The sequence below is a fragment of the Anoplopoma fimbria genome, chromosome 1 (assembly GCF_027596085.1).
Source record: "Anoplopoma fimbria isolate UVic2021 breed Golden Eagle Sablefish chromosome 1, Afim_UVic_2022, whole genome shotgun sequence".
NCBI classification, from domain to species: domain Eukaryota; kingdom Metazoa; phylum Chordata; class Actinopteri; order Perciformes; family Anoplopomatidae; genus Anoplopoma; species Anoplopoma fimbria.
In genome coordinates this window covers 2,841,543-2,858,848 of record NC_072449.1, presented here as the reverse complement: position 1 = coordinate 2,858,848, position 17,306 = coordinate 2,841,543, and the positions used below count along the sequence as shown (strand labels likewise).

The window sequence follows — 17,306 nt, the reverse complement described above, 5'->3', positions numbered from 1 at the left end:
AAGTTTATTATTATTATTATTTGTATTATTTGTATTATTATTTGTATTATTATTATTTGTATTATTATTTTTTAATTATCATTTGTATTATTATTATTATTATTTGTTATTATTTGTATTATTATTATTTGTATTATTATTATTTTATTATTATTGTTGTTTTATCATTATTATTATTAATATTATTATTATTACAATAAGGTAAGTGCATTTTAAGATTGATATAACATACATTAATTATAATTATTTGAATTGTAAATTGGTGAATACATTTGAATTTTGATATTTCAGTTAAAAAAAACATTCTTGAACTTAGAGTGGTTTCACTAAAATAAATAAATAAATCGATAGATATATGACTAAATACATGAATAAATAAATAAATGGATTAATGAATAAATATGTTAATGAATATGTTTTTGCAGAGCTTTCAATCACACCTCATATTCCTCCTCAGCAGATGGAGTTTTCTCTGTGTAATCATGCTTAGTTTACTATGTGCAAAACTTGAACTGAGACACATCATGAAATGTGGTTGAAGGCTCTGCTTTTGGTCAAAATGTATTTACTAATTTATTTTTTGTTATAGCCTAAAGACTTTCCTTAAAACAGAAATTAAAGTTTCCCTATCTGGTAGATCCTAAAACTAAAAAAACAATTCTAATTTTGCCGTCTTAGAAGGTGAATTGCAGTAGAAACTTCATATTGTAGAGAAACAGTAGCTACCTCCCTCCCTGTTTGTGTTCACATGTTCCCATGTGTGTTTTTGTGTTCAGGCCGCTCTGACACATCCTGTGGAAGTCGGAGACACTGTTGAATTCTTTAGAATCTTTGAAAATGTGACAGATATGGCAACAAGCCACAACTCGTCAACAAGGACCGCACATCTCAGAGACGGAATCTACAGCCAAACTTAACATGTTCAGACTTGAAAACATCCAGCAGCATACAATGAACACATTATCTCTGTCACTCACCCCCTCTTGTCTCTCACCCATCTCTGACAACCCCCAACACTTGCCAGAGGGGAGGAATTCTCCGGTGAACACATCTGTTGTCAAACAGGGACGATGGGGCACCTCAGACTGGTTGCTCCACACGGGATGGGGATTTAAACCAGTTGAAAAAAGGTCAATTTTCTGTTTAAAAAGTCAGTTTTTAGGCCACACCCCCGGAAGGTGAGGTTTGTTCACTGCTTGCAGTTGAGGTGCGGCAATAGGTGACATTTTTAACCCCCTACCCTGTAAATAAAATACCCAAAAAGAAAGCTTCAAACCACAAATCACAACTATTGCATAAACCAGCAACAATGCTTCTAACTGGTTTTAACAGACCACATCACATGATTCTGATTTCACTTTTTTCACTCTTTTAAAGCATAACTGTGTCTGGCCCAAAGATATATAGGAGAAATGTTGACCCCCGTATGAGCCAGCTGGCTCCAAACTACAAAAGGAGTCCATGCTTTTGCCATCAGGGCTCTCGGCTTTGGAATAACCTGCCTGAGGTTATAAGGCTCGCAGAATCAGTTACTTCTTTTTAATCACTTCTTAAAACCCATTTTTACAGACTGGCTTTCATGTGATGTAGTTTAAAAAAAAAAAAAAAACATTTAAATAAAATAAAATAAGCTCTTTTTTACATGATTTAATTCAATTTAAGTTACTTCAGTTTAAGTTTATTTAGATTAATTACATTTAATTACATTTAATTTTATTTAATTTTATTTAATTTTATTTAATTTTTTATTTTATTAAAAAGCATTTTTTTATTGTTATATTTGTTGTTATTGTATCAGTTGGTTTTATTGTTTAATCTATTGTGCTGTTTTAGCTGTGTTTCAATTTAAAATTTGTCTATCTTGCCTTTGTTGTTAATTTAAACTGAACTTGCAGAGGTACAGTTTGTTGCTAAATATGTTAAACTTTGCACGTTAAAGTTTGTTGATCTTCTACAGATCTTTGTTCTTGTAGTTTTTATGTCACATATAGTAACTGACATATTGTTAACAGATGGAGACGTCCTGGTGACACACTGGATACCGATTCAAACATCACACTCAATGTCTCTCCTGTTCAACAGCCATTCAAAATAGCACCCAACCCTTTTATTAGAAAGTAGGTAATGGATTTGTTTTTGTTGTTGTTAAAAATAACAAAAATGGCTGACATTTTCCCATATTGTTCTGACTGGAGAATAAAGGCCATTCTGCTACGGAGGACTGGTCCAGCAGTATACAAAGACATAGTCTGTAATTTGTCTCATGTAATAACACGTTTTAGGGGAATGAGACCTGGCTGCTGTCACACACACACACACACACACACACACACACACACACACACACACACACACACACACACACACACACACACACACACACACACACACACACACACATACTCTCTAAATCAGATAAACAATCTCATCCTTGCTTAGCTGAGCAGATGCTGCTTTCAGTTCACATCACTCTAATGCTCACACTAAAGACAGATAGTTTCCAGAGTCCAACCACAACACCAAAAATACTTGTACTGCTTTATCACGACTGAATATTTTGATGGAAATGCTCTCATTTTATTCCACAGTGTTGAAGAGGTGTCCTGTTGGTGGACCAATTTGATATTTGAACATTCTTGCAGTACTTTGAGCCCATCAGTGTTCACAGCATTAGTGTTATTAGGGGAGGCCAACAAACTGTATGACATTTGAATGCTACATTATTACAATTTTCAAGAAGTCTGATTGTGTTTTTTAGTTAAAATACACAGAAATCAGTTTTCTGTCAATTATTAGTGAAGTGAAAAATATATAAAATTTTTCACTATTTAATACAGTTTTTTGGTATAAATTAAACAAACAAAGAAGCATGATAATTAGGGAAACCATGATGCAACCCTTCAACTCCTCCAACTTATGCATGATGGTAAATGGAGTCTTATCAGATTTCCCCTGATTCCCTTTTGTATTCTTGCATTTCTGGCTCTAGTTGTTCCCAATTTATGAAATTAAACAGGAGTTCCCCAATTACAATTTTTTTATTATTACGAATTGTAGAAAACTGTCCAAGTTCTATTTCTTTATGTGTCTGATTTCATCCTCCATATACAGTTCTATAAGTCTGAATTATACCCTAGCATATGTGTGTGGAATCAATGTTAGCTAGTATGTGTTATGTATGTTTTATTTGAAGTGGTGTGAAAGTGATAAACCAACAGAAGGTGTCTATTTACCTGATTGTTGCTCTGCACAGTATTTAAATGAAGCACGTTGGCATTGACGGTGTGCTATGTGTCACAAGTCATTAAAACGTAAAGAGCCCTTTTACAATGTTTGATTCATATTTAGTGAAACCCATATTTGCTTATCTGATAACCACTTGAAACTGATATATAATTATAATGCTTTTGGCTCATGAGGTAATGTTTACTTGGTCTATCTTAGAGACCACAAAAACCGAAAGTAGTGGAGTAACAAAGGTAAGCTGATAAGAAAAGAGCTTGTTTGTATGCCGCAAGTACAAAGAGGCAGATTTAAAGACAGGGCGTGATATAAAACAGTTCTTGTTTGTTTATTAGAATTACTCAAAAAAGGCTATAAAGGACACTCTAGGAACATTTACTTTAATGACATTCGTCAATGACCTCTTATGTATGAAAAGGCAGTTATTTTTTTCTTGTTTTATTCTTCTGTATTGACATTAGAAAAACTGTCTCAGTTTCCTGGAGGTCTACAGAGACCTCTGCTGGCAAAGTACCTCACTAACAAGACAGGAGAATTTGTGATGGACTATATAACAAAAGGTGTGCCACATGGTTTAAAGATGTATTGTGCTAATTAAACTGAATCGGCTGATTCCCATAATATATAGATCTTATTCCCACAATATAAAAATGTACTTTGATCGTCGGGGTAATGGATCATTATTAAACAATTTATCACCAGCATCTTACCACAATTTCACAGAGCTTACAGTAAGCAACATCAACATTAAACAGACAAAACACATAATCTTTAAAAGATCAGGATGTATGTTAAGTATGTTAGATCAGAGTTTAAAGAACATTTCAGAGGAAACTGAATGAGAAAAAATGGCAATTACTCATCTGTCTGTTACTTCAGCACCACAGACAGTGCCATGGGTTCGTCAATACTCAGCACATTTAGGTTTCTGATATTTCAGAGTCGTGTCGGGGACATACATTCTTACTGGGCAAAACTTCATTCAGATAAAGCTTCAATGAGTCAGGCAGACTTCATTAACATATCCAACTAAACAAACCCTTCTTCCACAGCACTCTCTAGGGGGGTCAGGACACGCAAAAATATATCGGGTTAAGTTTAAACAAAATAAATATAACATATTAAGAGATAAATAACATAGCTTGGCCTGCGGTATAGTTACATTACATAGCCTGTATGTAAGTTTCTGACCTGGGATTTCCAGCAGGTCACGGGAAGAGAAAAAGTCACAATGCATCAAAAATCCACTTTGCCTGGAGCACATTAGACAACTAGTGGTAACAAACACCAACAGTGCAGCAGATAGTAGAAAAAACGTGCAAATTAAGCATGAAATTTGGTGGAGTTGTTCTTAGAGTGTTATAGATCAAATCTGCCCAATTGGCCATTTTAAAATCCAATATGGCGACCAGAGACAGAAATGCAGTCGAAAGTGCCCTCTTGATGTTCCGATGGTAGAGAGAACATGAGGAAGTGCCCTCTAAAGTGCCATTCCAGTGGAAAAACATCATGAAGTGCTTTTTTGGGCGCCCTTCCAGTGGAGAAAATATGATGAAGTGCTCTCAAGGGTGCTCTTCCAGTGGATTAAACACAATGAAAAACCCTCTAGGATGCCCCTATGGTAAGCGAAAAATGACAAAGTGCACTCTGGGGTGCCTCTTGAGTGGAGAAAATATGATGAAGTGTCTTCTTGAGTGCCCTTCCAGTGGAGAAAACATGATGAGGTGTGCCAAAATCAAAACAAAAAGAAAGTTCCTTGATAGTAACTTTAAGCACAAAAACTACTTGGTTAGGGTAAGGGAACAGTTGTTGTAATGGTTAAAATGTATTCAAGACTAATATTGGTTTAATGTTATACTAAATGCTCTTTTTAGCTATAGTTTTCACCTGATACCACAAGTTAAAATGATTTACCTTGCTAGTAACACTCTGTTCACCAGTCGACACCATCACTTCATGCTGGCACGTTAGAGATTTACACAACCCTATTTAAACACCAATCCAGGGAGTTGATGAAGGAGCATCTTGACAAATGATGCAGTATTTGTGAAGGTCATTGTTTGTTGTACAGTTTAATACATTTTGCAGTGCAAATATTATTTCATAACCTTGAGGCGACATTTGATTTGGCTCAATGGAAAACATTATCAGCTTTTTCAAAAGAAAGATCAACAAACTTCACTCTGCTCCAGTATGCAAACATTGATGACTGGAATAAAAGTGACTGTGGCAGAACAGTGAGCTTCAGTGTCAGCCATGATGAAGGTCCTTGCTCTCCTCTCTGCAGCCCTGCTGCTACTGCTGCTTCCTGGGACTCTAACTCAAAGTAAGCTTCTAGAATAAGACTTTATCGCCAAAGATTCGTGTTTTTTACTTGATTTCAAATATTCATATCTTCCCTCTGCTGTTTGTTTTTGTCAACTATCGTTCAGCAAGTGAACCGATTCCCATTGAGGTGGTGGTGGTGGTGGAGAACAACAAACCTGTGACCTTCAGCACCCATGTGGCGTACAGAGGGATACTGCTGGGTGCTCTGAACACACTCATGACCTCCAATGCAAACTTTAAGTAAGATCGTTACATCAGTCGTCACCTTAGAGTCACAACTTGAAACGTTTTTTTAATTAATATGGCACTAAATTTGCAAAATCCCGTCAAACTCTGCAAGAGTGTTTCATTTGCATCTCACAAAATACTGGTTTCCTAAGTAAAAGCCAATTCTTCCGGATTTTTGATTATTGCAGAAAATAACCTCCGTGACAAACAAATGTTTATGATTTTGTTCAACAAGATCATATTCACAAATGAATTATGATTTTTGAAGGGTGAATACAATCAGCAGAAGTAAAAAGCTAACGTTGAGATGACGTTTAGACGTCTTATTTAGACACTTTATTGAGACATTTAAAAGCTTCTAAATTCACTAGAGGGGTATTTACTGAACTATTCTATCTAATAGAACTAAACATATTTTAACTGTTATTATTCATTAACTTCTCACAATAAAGAATTAAATACAATACACGACACAAAATAAATATGTACCCATGAAAAAGAACCAATCCTAAAAGAGAAAGACAGGACAACGGTTTAAACTTTGGCTGCTAAATGACTGTTGAAGGCAGAAAACATGAAACTGTTGCATTATGATTGGTTTGTCATTTGAACAGTAAAAGTTATGAATTGTACTTGCATCATAAGTACACATTCTAACTAATTATATAACAACAATTGTTGAAATATTGTGCTGCACAGTAAAATGACACCCATGTATCCGCTTTCCAACACACCTACCGGAAGCAGCAATCACATCAGTACTCAGTCAGGTGTCTAATAACTGGTCATAATTGCCTTTATTTCAAAATAAGAGCTCACTGTTGCTCAAGATAACTCGTCTGTCTGTGTTCCAATTAGCTGGATGAGAATTAAGAGAGTCATTTTGTCCTGATGAAAGCAAAGCTGTCTCATTGAAAAAGTAACTTGTTGGGTGTCAATCCTTCGGTGCTGCAGGTTCACCTACTCAGAGGATAAAAACTACGGTCCGTACCTGGAGAGCGTGAACGGAGTGGCTGGGAATCATAATGACCACACATACTGGGAGCTGCTGGTCAAGACTGCAGACGGCGAAATCAAAAGACCTGACGTCGGTGAGTCCACTGAGCATATGTCTTTTGAATTTTGTTGTAATGTTACTGTAAATCAGATTATAATGAACTAAATGGTAAATATATCTTTTTCGCAGGTATTGGATGTTACATTCCCAGTGCAAATGAGCAAATCATCCTGAAATTCACAAAGTGGTGAAGATCAAATCGACTGTTTGAAGACTTATTTGTGAACAACACAACATAAATCTGTGTTTGATGTTGAGCAACAAAGTCATCTGAATAAAATAATCTTCCATGTGTTTATTGTTATGTTTTTTGTCCCAAGGGAATAACCAGCTGACATTATTGTTGGGTTTCAGCCAAAGAATCCTCATACAACGATTTTCATATGATATCTTTCATATGAAAGTCCAGCAACATATGTTAATTTCCAATCATGCTAACAGTATTTTCGAATAAAACTTCAATCTTCACGGTAAACATCAAAGGTTTAGGCAACAAAACTACTTGGTTAGGTCAGACCAGCCTGCTTTCTGCAGTCTGAGTTGTCTGAAAAGAGGCCAATCAAGTTTGTAAATGTCACTTTCTTAATTGCACACATCCCATAAAGCTTTATTTATAGCATGAAGTCATTATTCTGATAATATTTTTTCTCTCAAACCCTCTATGGTGAAAGTAAAGTAACAGACAATACCTCTACTCAAAAAAAGATATTACAAAATGACACTTTAGACATTTATTTTACTTGTATCTACTATTGTATTTATATATTACAGTACTTTTGTGCACATAACACTTTGGTGAACCCATTCCAAGCACCAAAACAATTGGTTAACACAAGTAAAGGTATGGTTTCATTAGAGATTTCAAGAACTTTTCAGCTTTAGGGCCAAATTTTGTCTTTACACGGTGCTCAAGGACAAATTTGACCCTCTTTTTACATAAAGCTGTCTTTTTTTCAGGAAATTTTGATATGAAACGCTGGGCTGTGAGGTTATAAGAAGATATATTAAAAGGGGAATTGAGAAAAATATGCAAAAAAAGAGAAAATGGCTTTAGACCTCAGAGGGTTAATGCTGTAAGAACTACAAATTAAATTCTATTAAAAATGTCTCAAAACCTGGACGAGTGAAATCACTTCTATCCAAATGGCTAAATAGCGCTAGAGGTAAAAAACAAAGTATGTTTTTTGTTTATTTGGGTGAACTGACCCTTTAAAAACACTGTTTAACTGAGTGTTTGCAGATATTTCGTCACTTTAAACATTTTGAACTCAGAAATGAATTACAGTAAGAGTTAGACAAACTGAATATATTCATCCTTGTTGCGTACAGTGTCTTGTATGTATACATGTTGTAGGCCTACATGTGTTGTGTTCTGTGTTGTGTTGTTGGTTTGTGTTGTTGTTCTGTCTCCTCCCACTGTTTTCATCCTCCTCCTCCTCAGATGTGCTCACCTGGTTCCAGTCATTGATCATCACCACACCTGTTCCAGACCTCCTATCAGCCATTCCCCTTTAAATAGCCCTTGTTTGTGTTAGAGAGGGTGGTTGGTTTTGGGTTGAGCTCTGCTTGGTTTTGCTGGTTCATTGATTTATCTTTAGTGAGAACACCTTTGTTAAAACCATTTACTTTAGTAGTTGGCCTGGGTATACATATTACATGCACGTAGGTTTACCTTTTGTTAAAACCCCAGATTAGAGTGAGCACCACCCGCTGTACTTTTGGGTGTTCAGCACCTGTCAATGGGGGTGGGTTTATTCATGTTCTTTTCTTTGGTGCCACTGACAGTCCTCTTTGATCCCTGTGTTGCTTTTCTGTAAATAAATACTTCCTTTAATTCATATTGGGTCCTGGTTTTGTGTGACTACACCCTCACTTGCTCAACCTGTTGCATTATGTTACATCCTTCTACTCCGAGCCACCAAGGTGGCGTAACAATCCTTTTAAGTTTATTTATTAACTTTATACCATCTGAAGCCCTAAAGGACCCTAACAGTGATTTTGCATGTTGAAGCGAAACAACTGTCTTTTATTTTTTAACTTTTCCTCCAGATTCCAAAGGCTACGTGTTAGCAGGAGGAAGCCTTTTACAACTTTAAAACAACTTTCATGACCAGGTGGGTTGTTTAGTGTGGCTGTGTGATAGTTTATGATTTAAATCTACTTTATGAACCATTCAGAACTCCACTGTACATAAATAATGAATAAAAACAATCATTGTTTTGAACACTATAAGAACACAAAGTTGTCCAATAATGGAGTGAAAAAAGACACAGATTTTATGCTGCAAAAGGAGAGTTTTATTGTTCTGTTTTAATTCAAATGTTTAAAAAAACGCACTTTCAAGTGTGTAATAGTATTATGTAATCACACACCCAATGACACGAAAACTCCATGAGGAAGTATCTGGTTACCAAGCAGGAAATATAGGGTGGAGGTGGATTCGTGAAATAAACTGTTTCCTTCTTAGTTGTTCCTGCATCATACACATACAGTTAAATATCTTATGGCATGAGATATGAAACACAAATGGGTTTCAGGTGAATGTTAATCTTTGAAAAACAAAGAACTGCTTTCAGGCTTTGATCCCATGTTGATGTCCTGCTCATCCTTTAGTACTTGTTAAAGTTGAGGATGATCTGATCGTTTGCACTCGGAATGTAACATCCGATACCTGCAAACAGAAAGAAGATTATAAACGGATCAACAGGAAGGAGACACGTCGGACTGTAAACAGACAGAGAGGCGCTCCACTCACCGACATCTGGCCTGATGGTTTGGTTGTCTGGTTTCTTGACCAGCAGCTCCCAGTAGGTTCGTTCCTCTGAACATCCGGCCAAACCGTTCACACTGGTCAGGAAGGGGCCGTAGTTTGGATCCTCTGTGTATTTGAACCTACAAGGACGACGGGAGATGGATTTGTATATGTTGACTTTTACGTTGTTGTCCCTTATTTATGGAAAAAGCTGAGTTCAAAATGTTTCGTTAGCAATGAAGAAGTTTACATTAATTTTATTGTAACATTATCTAAAAGTGAATTCTACGGTGTTTGTTTCTATGCATGTTGTTAACTTTAAATCGATGAGTCATGCTAACAGCTGATGTGATGATCTTACTTGAAGTCTGTATTGGAGTCCTGCAGTCTCCTCATTCCCCCCAGTAAGATTCCTCTGAAAACCACAAACGTGGTGTAGGTCTTATTGGGAGCGTTTGTCACAGAGTTGGTCACGTGGATGCTGATGGGGGTCTGATTAGAATCTGAAAAAAAATTAGGTAAAGTTAGTGCAAAAGTACAGTGAGCTTCAATACATTTTTGTGTTCAGTAATACAAAATAAAAACACATTTTGAAGCCTACCTTGAGCTGGAGATCCAGGAAGCAGCAGCAGCATCAGGGCTGCAGAGAGGAGAGCGGGAGTCATCATCCTGCTGAACACCAGACTGAACTGATAGCTACAGAGACAGAGAAATAAAACACACATCATCCTTTAAAACAAATGCTAAGATCGTTGTAAAAGATTGCACATTTTTATGACATTTTTTATGACTTAAGTTTCATCCATCTCTCAGAACAGGACTCTGATCCTTCAGCTGGAAATGAACTTTTACTTTCAGAATATTTTCTGCTACTAGAAAAATACAAAATAATAAAAGTAAAATTAAGTTGTCTGGACTATAACGTAGGCTGCATGTCCCAGGTAACTCTAACCGTATTTGAAATAACCTTGAGATCTTTTCCACTCTAACCAGTAACTGACCTGTAAAGGTGTGGGAGATCTGATGGGAAGTCCTTTCTTCCTCCTGTTGTTCAGACTCCTGGTGAGTCACTTTTATAGCTCTCAGCCACACACCACATCACATCAAACTGAATCAACCAATCGTCTCACTTCAGGCTGGTAAACAGCTGAGTCATTTTAACTTCCAAAGGTGTGGTATATGTCACAGGATCATATGAAACAATGAACAAAGCACAGATGAAGCAACGGTGACACAACCTTCCTCAAACCTCAAGAGGAGGAACTTTCCTCTTTGTCTAAAGGACTCCTAATTATAACAGGTTTTAATTATTCATAAAAATGCTATTAAGCAATGATTAGGACATTTTGATGAGCAGGATCCTACAAATATACACGCTCATATATATGAAATTGCTTGGTGAAGGAATTGACATTACATTGCTTAAGTTTTCTGGAACTGGACCCCGAATGTGGAATTATATAGAGAGTTGGGTTTTTAAGTAAGTGTCACATACAGTTTCAGAGCAACTGAACTTAATTAAAATATAAATGTAAAAATATATATAAATATAATATAAATTCTATTAACACCGTGGACATGCAGCATCCTCAGAGGATATCCTACTCTGCGAATTGCAACTTAAGCCAACATACATACAATTCCAGTAATGGAACATCTTTACTCAACTTTTCAGAACTCCAAAATAAGATTCCTAGAAAAACACAAACATAGAATTCCAAAATGTCATGGTGGAGTGAGCGGCTTAAGCCTCAGAATAACACACTTGTTTAAATGTAAACTTTCTGGTTTATAAAGTGGAGTCTGAAAGTACATGAATGTGGGGAAATGACAGAGAGAGAGAGAGACACACAGAGAAAGAAAAAGAGAGACAGACAGACAGACAGACAGACAGACAGACAGACAGGAGTTATAACAGTTCATTTGCCTGAGTATCACACAGACACACAGAATTAAGCCCGCAGGATTATATACTTTGTGCTTTACAGCCTTGTTGCTACACAGACACACAGAATAATTTAAAGCTAATTTCATTGAATCTTTTGGTCACGTGGTGGCAACAGAGCAAGCTGTAGAGAAAGTAACATATTTCCACATTATGAAGTTGACACGTGTTAGACAGTTGGGGTGTTGTTTCAGACACCCTGATGAATGTAGTACAATGAGACTAATTGTCACTCTGCTTTTTGCTCCCTTTTGATCTTGTGTAAGAGTTTAGCAGCAGTTGAGATTGTTAAGATTTGAATAGAGGATGCTTTGGGGTGGATCCTGATACATTTGGGAGTACTGTTAGTCAGACACTTTGATAGCTCTCCTTCACAGATCACATTATACTGAAACCAGTCATTATCCTGCTTTAACATAATAAAACATTACACCCATAAAACAGGACTATATGTACTAATGCATGAGGACATCATGTACAAGGATGTAAAAAAGAACAATGGACACACTAGGAAGTCACCAGTGATACATTGTTATGAGTTTTTCTTTTTAGGACACTTACCAATCAGGTTATTGGAGAACCTCTGTGTGTGTGTGAAGCAATGTCAATGAACCACAACTTAAGAAAAAACACATGAAAATAGACAAAAAAACAAGAGAATAAATAAAACATCTTCACCAATATGAAAAACAGATGCACAAGTAACATGATAATCACTGGTGAGAACACACAACCAACCATGGGCAGAAGTACATGTCACTAGAAACATGAACCAGTTATTTTCTATATGAATTGCTAAACTTGTATACTTGCATTAAAAATGAATAGCATGATTTGAAATGCAATGTATTAGTTAGGGGCGCCTGAGGCTCAGGAGGTGGACCACTAAATGTGTTCTAATTCCTGAAACGTTTCTTCCCATATAATTCCTGTCATTTGGCTTCTCAGAACAATACAAAACAAAGAACACAAACATTTACTCATGGAGGGAGTGTTCAAGGAGTTACAATGAACAACTTGTTAAAAGCAAACTTACTGGTTTATCAGCTGGAGTCAGAAAAGTACTCGGACAGTGACATTTTCTGTTGTGATGACTCTAAACCTCCAGAACACTGTAATTGAGATGAAATGTAAAATAATTTCAATTCAAAGCAGAGTTCATTGATTTTTCTTTAGCCTTGTGGTGGCCGTAGAAGAAGCTTAAGAGACATATTTTCATATTATAAAGTTGATATGACTAAAGTGTTAGCCAACAACACTTTATACATTCGGAGTCTTGCTTTTGATAACTTGATGAGTGTTATATTGATTCTACCTTAAGCTCTGGTTATGGCCTCCCATAAGTATGAACAATATCTGGCTCTTTAGCTGCTAAATGCTCCACTTTAGTCTCTACCGATACTGTCAGCTTTGCAGGTCGGTACGGCAGGTTTATCAGAGGTTTTTCTGCTGAAAACGAATGCCTGCTGCTGGAAATGACGCTGACGAGAGCACTCAGACTAAGAGAGTAAATCTATTTGTTGCAAAGCTAAAACTATGAGCTAAAACAGGCTAAAATACTGTGTATTTGAAATAACCTTAAGATCTTTTCCTAACATCTTTCTCCTTCCCACTCTAACCAGTAAGAACTGTAGAGCTGATGAGTCTGCGGATTTGTCACCACAAATGACTCCTTTTAACGTTGCATGCAGTCGTTTTATCTAAAGAGAATAAAGGAGAATTCTCTTTAATGAGAATTATGACATTGAATAATGCAGCTATGAGAAACACACATTAATATTTATTGTCAAATCAAATTACACTTATCCAACAAGCTTTCTAAAAATATGCTTATGTAGGATCCGTATGCGTTACAAAATTGTTATATTGTTAATTGCATTCAAATTAACGATATTAAGTTTAGCATATATTTTTGCTCATTTTGCAAACAAATCCTCATCAAACTGAAATTAATAATATTTTTTAAACTGGTACATCATAGATTGATGAGTCATGCTAACACCCATACAGACTTACTTGAAGTCTGTATTGGAGTCCTGCAGTCTCCTCATTCCCCCCCAGTAAGATTCCTCTGAAAACCACAAACGTGCTGTAGGTCTTATTGGGAGCCTTTGTCACAGAGTTTGCAACGGTGATTGTGATGGGGGTCGGATTAGAATCTGAAAACAAATGCGGTCGAATTTAGTGCAAAAGTATATAATCACGATAAGAAATATCCTATAACTTCTGAATTATTCTCAAAGGCAATGGCTGAGAACATTTTTGTGTTCAGTAATACAAAATAAAAACACATTTTGAAGCCTATCTTGAGCTGGAGATCCAGGAAGCAGCAGCAGCATCAGGGCTGCAGAGAGGAGAGCGGGAGTCATCATCCTGCTGAACACCAGACTGAACTGATAGCTACAGAGACAGAGAAATAAAACACACATCATCCTTTAAAACAAATGCTAAGATCGTTGTAAAAGATTGCACATTTTTATGACATCTTTTTATGACTAAGTTTCATCCATCTCTCAGAACAGGACTCTGATCCTTCAGCTGGAAATGAACTTTTCCTTTCAGAATATTTTCTGCTACTAGAAAAATACAAAATAATAAAAGTAAAATTAAGTTGTGTGGACTATAACGTAGGCTGCATGTCCCAGGTAACTCTAACCGTATTTGAAATAACCTTGAGATCTTTTCCTAACATCTTTCACCTTCCCACTCTAACCAGTAACTGACCTGTAAAGGTGTGGGAGATCTGATGGGAAGTCCTTCCTCCTTCAATTAGCTCCAGCTCCTGTTGTTCAGACTCCTGGTCAGTAACTTTTATAGCTCTCGGCCGCACATAACATCACATTATACTGAATCAACCAATCGTCTCACTTCAGGCTGATAACCAGCTGAGTCATTTTAATTCAAAGGTGTTAAATAAGTCACAGGATGAAATGTGAAACAATGACCCAAGCACAGATGAAGCAACGGGGACACAACCTTCCTCAAACCTCAAGACGAGGAACTTCCCTTTTCGTCTAAAGGACTCCTAATTATAACAGGTTTTATTTATTCCACAATAAAAACATGTTCAATAAGGGGAGACAATGCTATTAAGCAATGATTTGGACATTTTGATGAGCAGGATTCTACAAATGTACATGCACATATATATGAAATTGCTCTGTGAAGGAACTGACATTACATCGATGCAGTTACATACAGTCGGTCGATACATGCTATACTTAGGTTTCCCCGGACCTGGACCCTGAATGTGGAATTATATAGAGAGTTGGGTTTTCAGTGAGTGTCACATACAGTTTCAGAGCAACTGAACTCAATTCCATAATATTACATTCAGTTTTCATGTTTATTGGAAGTTCAGATCAAAACTTGCTATTCTTCAGTTTTTTAAAAAACTTAATTATTCAAGTTAAGCCAAAATCAAATTGAAATATAAATTATTCGAATTCAGTTTCTTGTGACACATATTTCCACTCATGGATGACACGGATGTTGTATGTGTTTTCTCAGTCGGCATGCAGCATCCTCAGAGGATATCCTACGTTGGTCGTGAGAACTCAACGAATTGCAACTTAAGCCAACATACATACAATTCACTTAATGGAACATTTTTACCCAGAAAAGTCCCAGAAAAACACAAACAAAGAACTCAAAAATGTCATGGTGGAGTGAGCGGCTTAAGCCTCAGAATAACACACTTGTTTAAATGTAAACTTGATGGTTTATACAGTGGAGTCTGAAAGTACATGGACAGTGACACCTTCAGTTTATTTGAAATGAATGTGGAGAAATGACAGCCATTTTTTATATCGTTTTAGGGCACAGTAAAGTTCATTTTAAGTTTATATCCAGCTGAGTCATTTTAAATTGGAAATTGTGATGTCAAAGTCACAGGACGATATGTGCAACAATGAACAAACCACATATTAGGCAACGGGGACACAACCTTCCTCAAACTTCAAGAGGAGAAATGTCGGGTAACAGAAGTTCGGACTGGGCCAGTTGATGAAGCCTGAATACTGCTAGAACTCTTTTAGTTATTTTATATTAAATACCTATTGAAGTCCGATGAAGTTTGAAGAAAACACTGGAAACAGACAGAGTTCGATGAATAGAGTTTATTCGTTAAACAAATAATTAAATCCGAGTTGGCTCTCTGGAGGCAAACTGATTTGCTTTGTCCTTAACATGGTCTTAAATAGTGTCACAGCTTTTTTTCAATCAGGAGAGACTTCAATAAAATTTAACAATAATTTATTACACATAAAAATGAATATTGCAGTCTTTGGCGATTGGACTCCATGGTGAAACCGTCTAACAGAGGGGCAGTAATGCTGAGGTCAGACAGGTACAATCCCCCAAAAGAGAGAATCATTTTGTATAAATATATAAAATAAATAACTTACCTACTGCTGGAGAGAACTCCTAAGCAGAAACAGAAGATTAGTCATGAGAGAAAGTTTATGGATAAAACTTGTTAGAATGAGCTTCTATGAATTAAAGTTAGGCCAGAGAGTTAAGAGGGGTCAAGTAAACCATAGCAAAGGATAGGGTAGGGTCTAGATAGACTGCAGACAAGGATAGGGGGGTCTCGATAGACCGCAGAAAAGGATAGTGCAGGTCTAGATAGACCACAGTAAATAGGTATGATAGGTGGGGGTCATGTTAAACCGCAGAACAGAATAGTTGTGGTTCAAGTAAGAACGCAGCACAGGACAGTAGTGGGTCATGTCAGACCGCAGAATAGGATAATTGTGGTCAAGTGAGAGGACAGGATAGGGGGTAGAGTTAGACCAGAGAGAGATCAGATAGTCCCCCAAACTGGATAAAGGAGATGTTTGACCAGAATTTGAGAAAAGCGGTCCTTCTTGACCATGGCAATGCCGACCAGGAAATGAGAAATTTGGGTCACATTCCAACCGGGAAATGAGAAATCGGGTCCTCGGGACCGGGTCACATCAGACCTGGGGAATGGAAAACGGTCACGTTAGACCAGGAGATTGAGTAGATAAAATGCGAGAAGAAGCTTTAGTGATAATATAAGGAACATTAGGCCTTATTAAGATAATGGTATCCCATGCTATTGGACAAATTAAATGACATGCCAATATTGCAAGACACAACCTGAAAGTGACACCACCACCAGTTTTATGCATGACCTTATTTTACAGTTTTTCTCAGTTGTTAACACACAAAAAGCGAAAATTCGGCACAATTTCACACAACCTTCACTTTATGTACCAATCGCTCGACCCAATTTGGCACTACTTCACACTCCCTTATCTGCATTAGACTCTGACTTTCCTTCTTTACACTCTGATGTCAATTACACATCACCTTGTTGTCAAAACACTACACACAATGTTCAGTTGTTGCACACACTTCTCAAGTAAAATCTCAAAGCACACAAATATTCAAATCTCTAAACATTCAGGTCTGTTGAGCAATTTGCAATCAGGACTGCAGCATAAAAGTGCCTTGAGCCTCTGTTTTGTTTGGTGAACAATGGAGAACTTTGAAGAGATCGACAACCAGAGAAGGAGAGGGGTAAGAGTGAGGAGGAGGAGGAAGAGGAGGACAAGAAGGAGGAAGAGGAGGACAAGGAGGAGGACAAGGAGGAGGACGAGGAGGAGAAGGACAAGGAGAAGAAGGAGGAGGAGAATTCGGGCCACTGTGGTAGACCATGTGCTCAACCCTGGTTTGAGCATGAGGGAGGCTGGCCAGAGGGTCCAACCAAACCTCAGCCGCTGCAT

The 17,306-nt window shown here is 37.0% G+C and overlaps 2 protein-coding genes across 2 annotated transcripts; one reads left to right on the top strand and one right to left on the bottom strand.

The window, feature by feature from the left end:
• The first annotated feature begins 5,499 nt into the window (after window positions 1-5,499).
• On the top strand, window positions 5,500-7,047 carry LOC129091604 (transcobalamin-1-like). The gene is made up of 4 exons (XM_054599289.1): window positions 5,500-5,569; window positions 5,676-5,811; window positions 6,754-6,890; window positions 6,986-7,047. Exons 1-4 carry the CDS (start codon window positions 5,500-5,502, stop codon window positions 7,045-7,047), a joined length of 405 nt encoding a protein of 134 aa, XP_054455264.1.
• Window positions 7,048-9,136: 2,089 nt separating this feature from the next.
• On the bottom strand, window positions 9,137-10,698 carry LOC129095607 (transcobalamin-1-like). Its single transcript, XM_054604118.1, has 5 exons — window positions 10,610-10,698; window positions 10,210-10,304; window positions 9,970-10,111; window positions 9,612-9,748; window positions 9,137-9,527 (listed from the first exon to the last, which is right to left on the bottom strand). Exons 2-5 carry the CDS (start codon window positions 10,274-10,276, stop codon window positions 9,466-9,468), a joined length of 408 nt encoding a protein of 135 aa, XP_054460093.1. The 5' UTR covers window positions 10,277-10,304; window positions 10,610-10,698; the 3' UTR covers window positions 9,137-9,465.
• Between the last annotated feature and the right edge of the window lie 6,608 nt (window positions 10,699-17,306).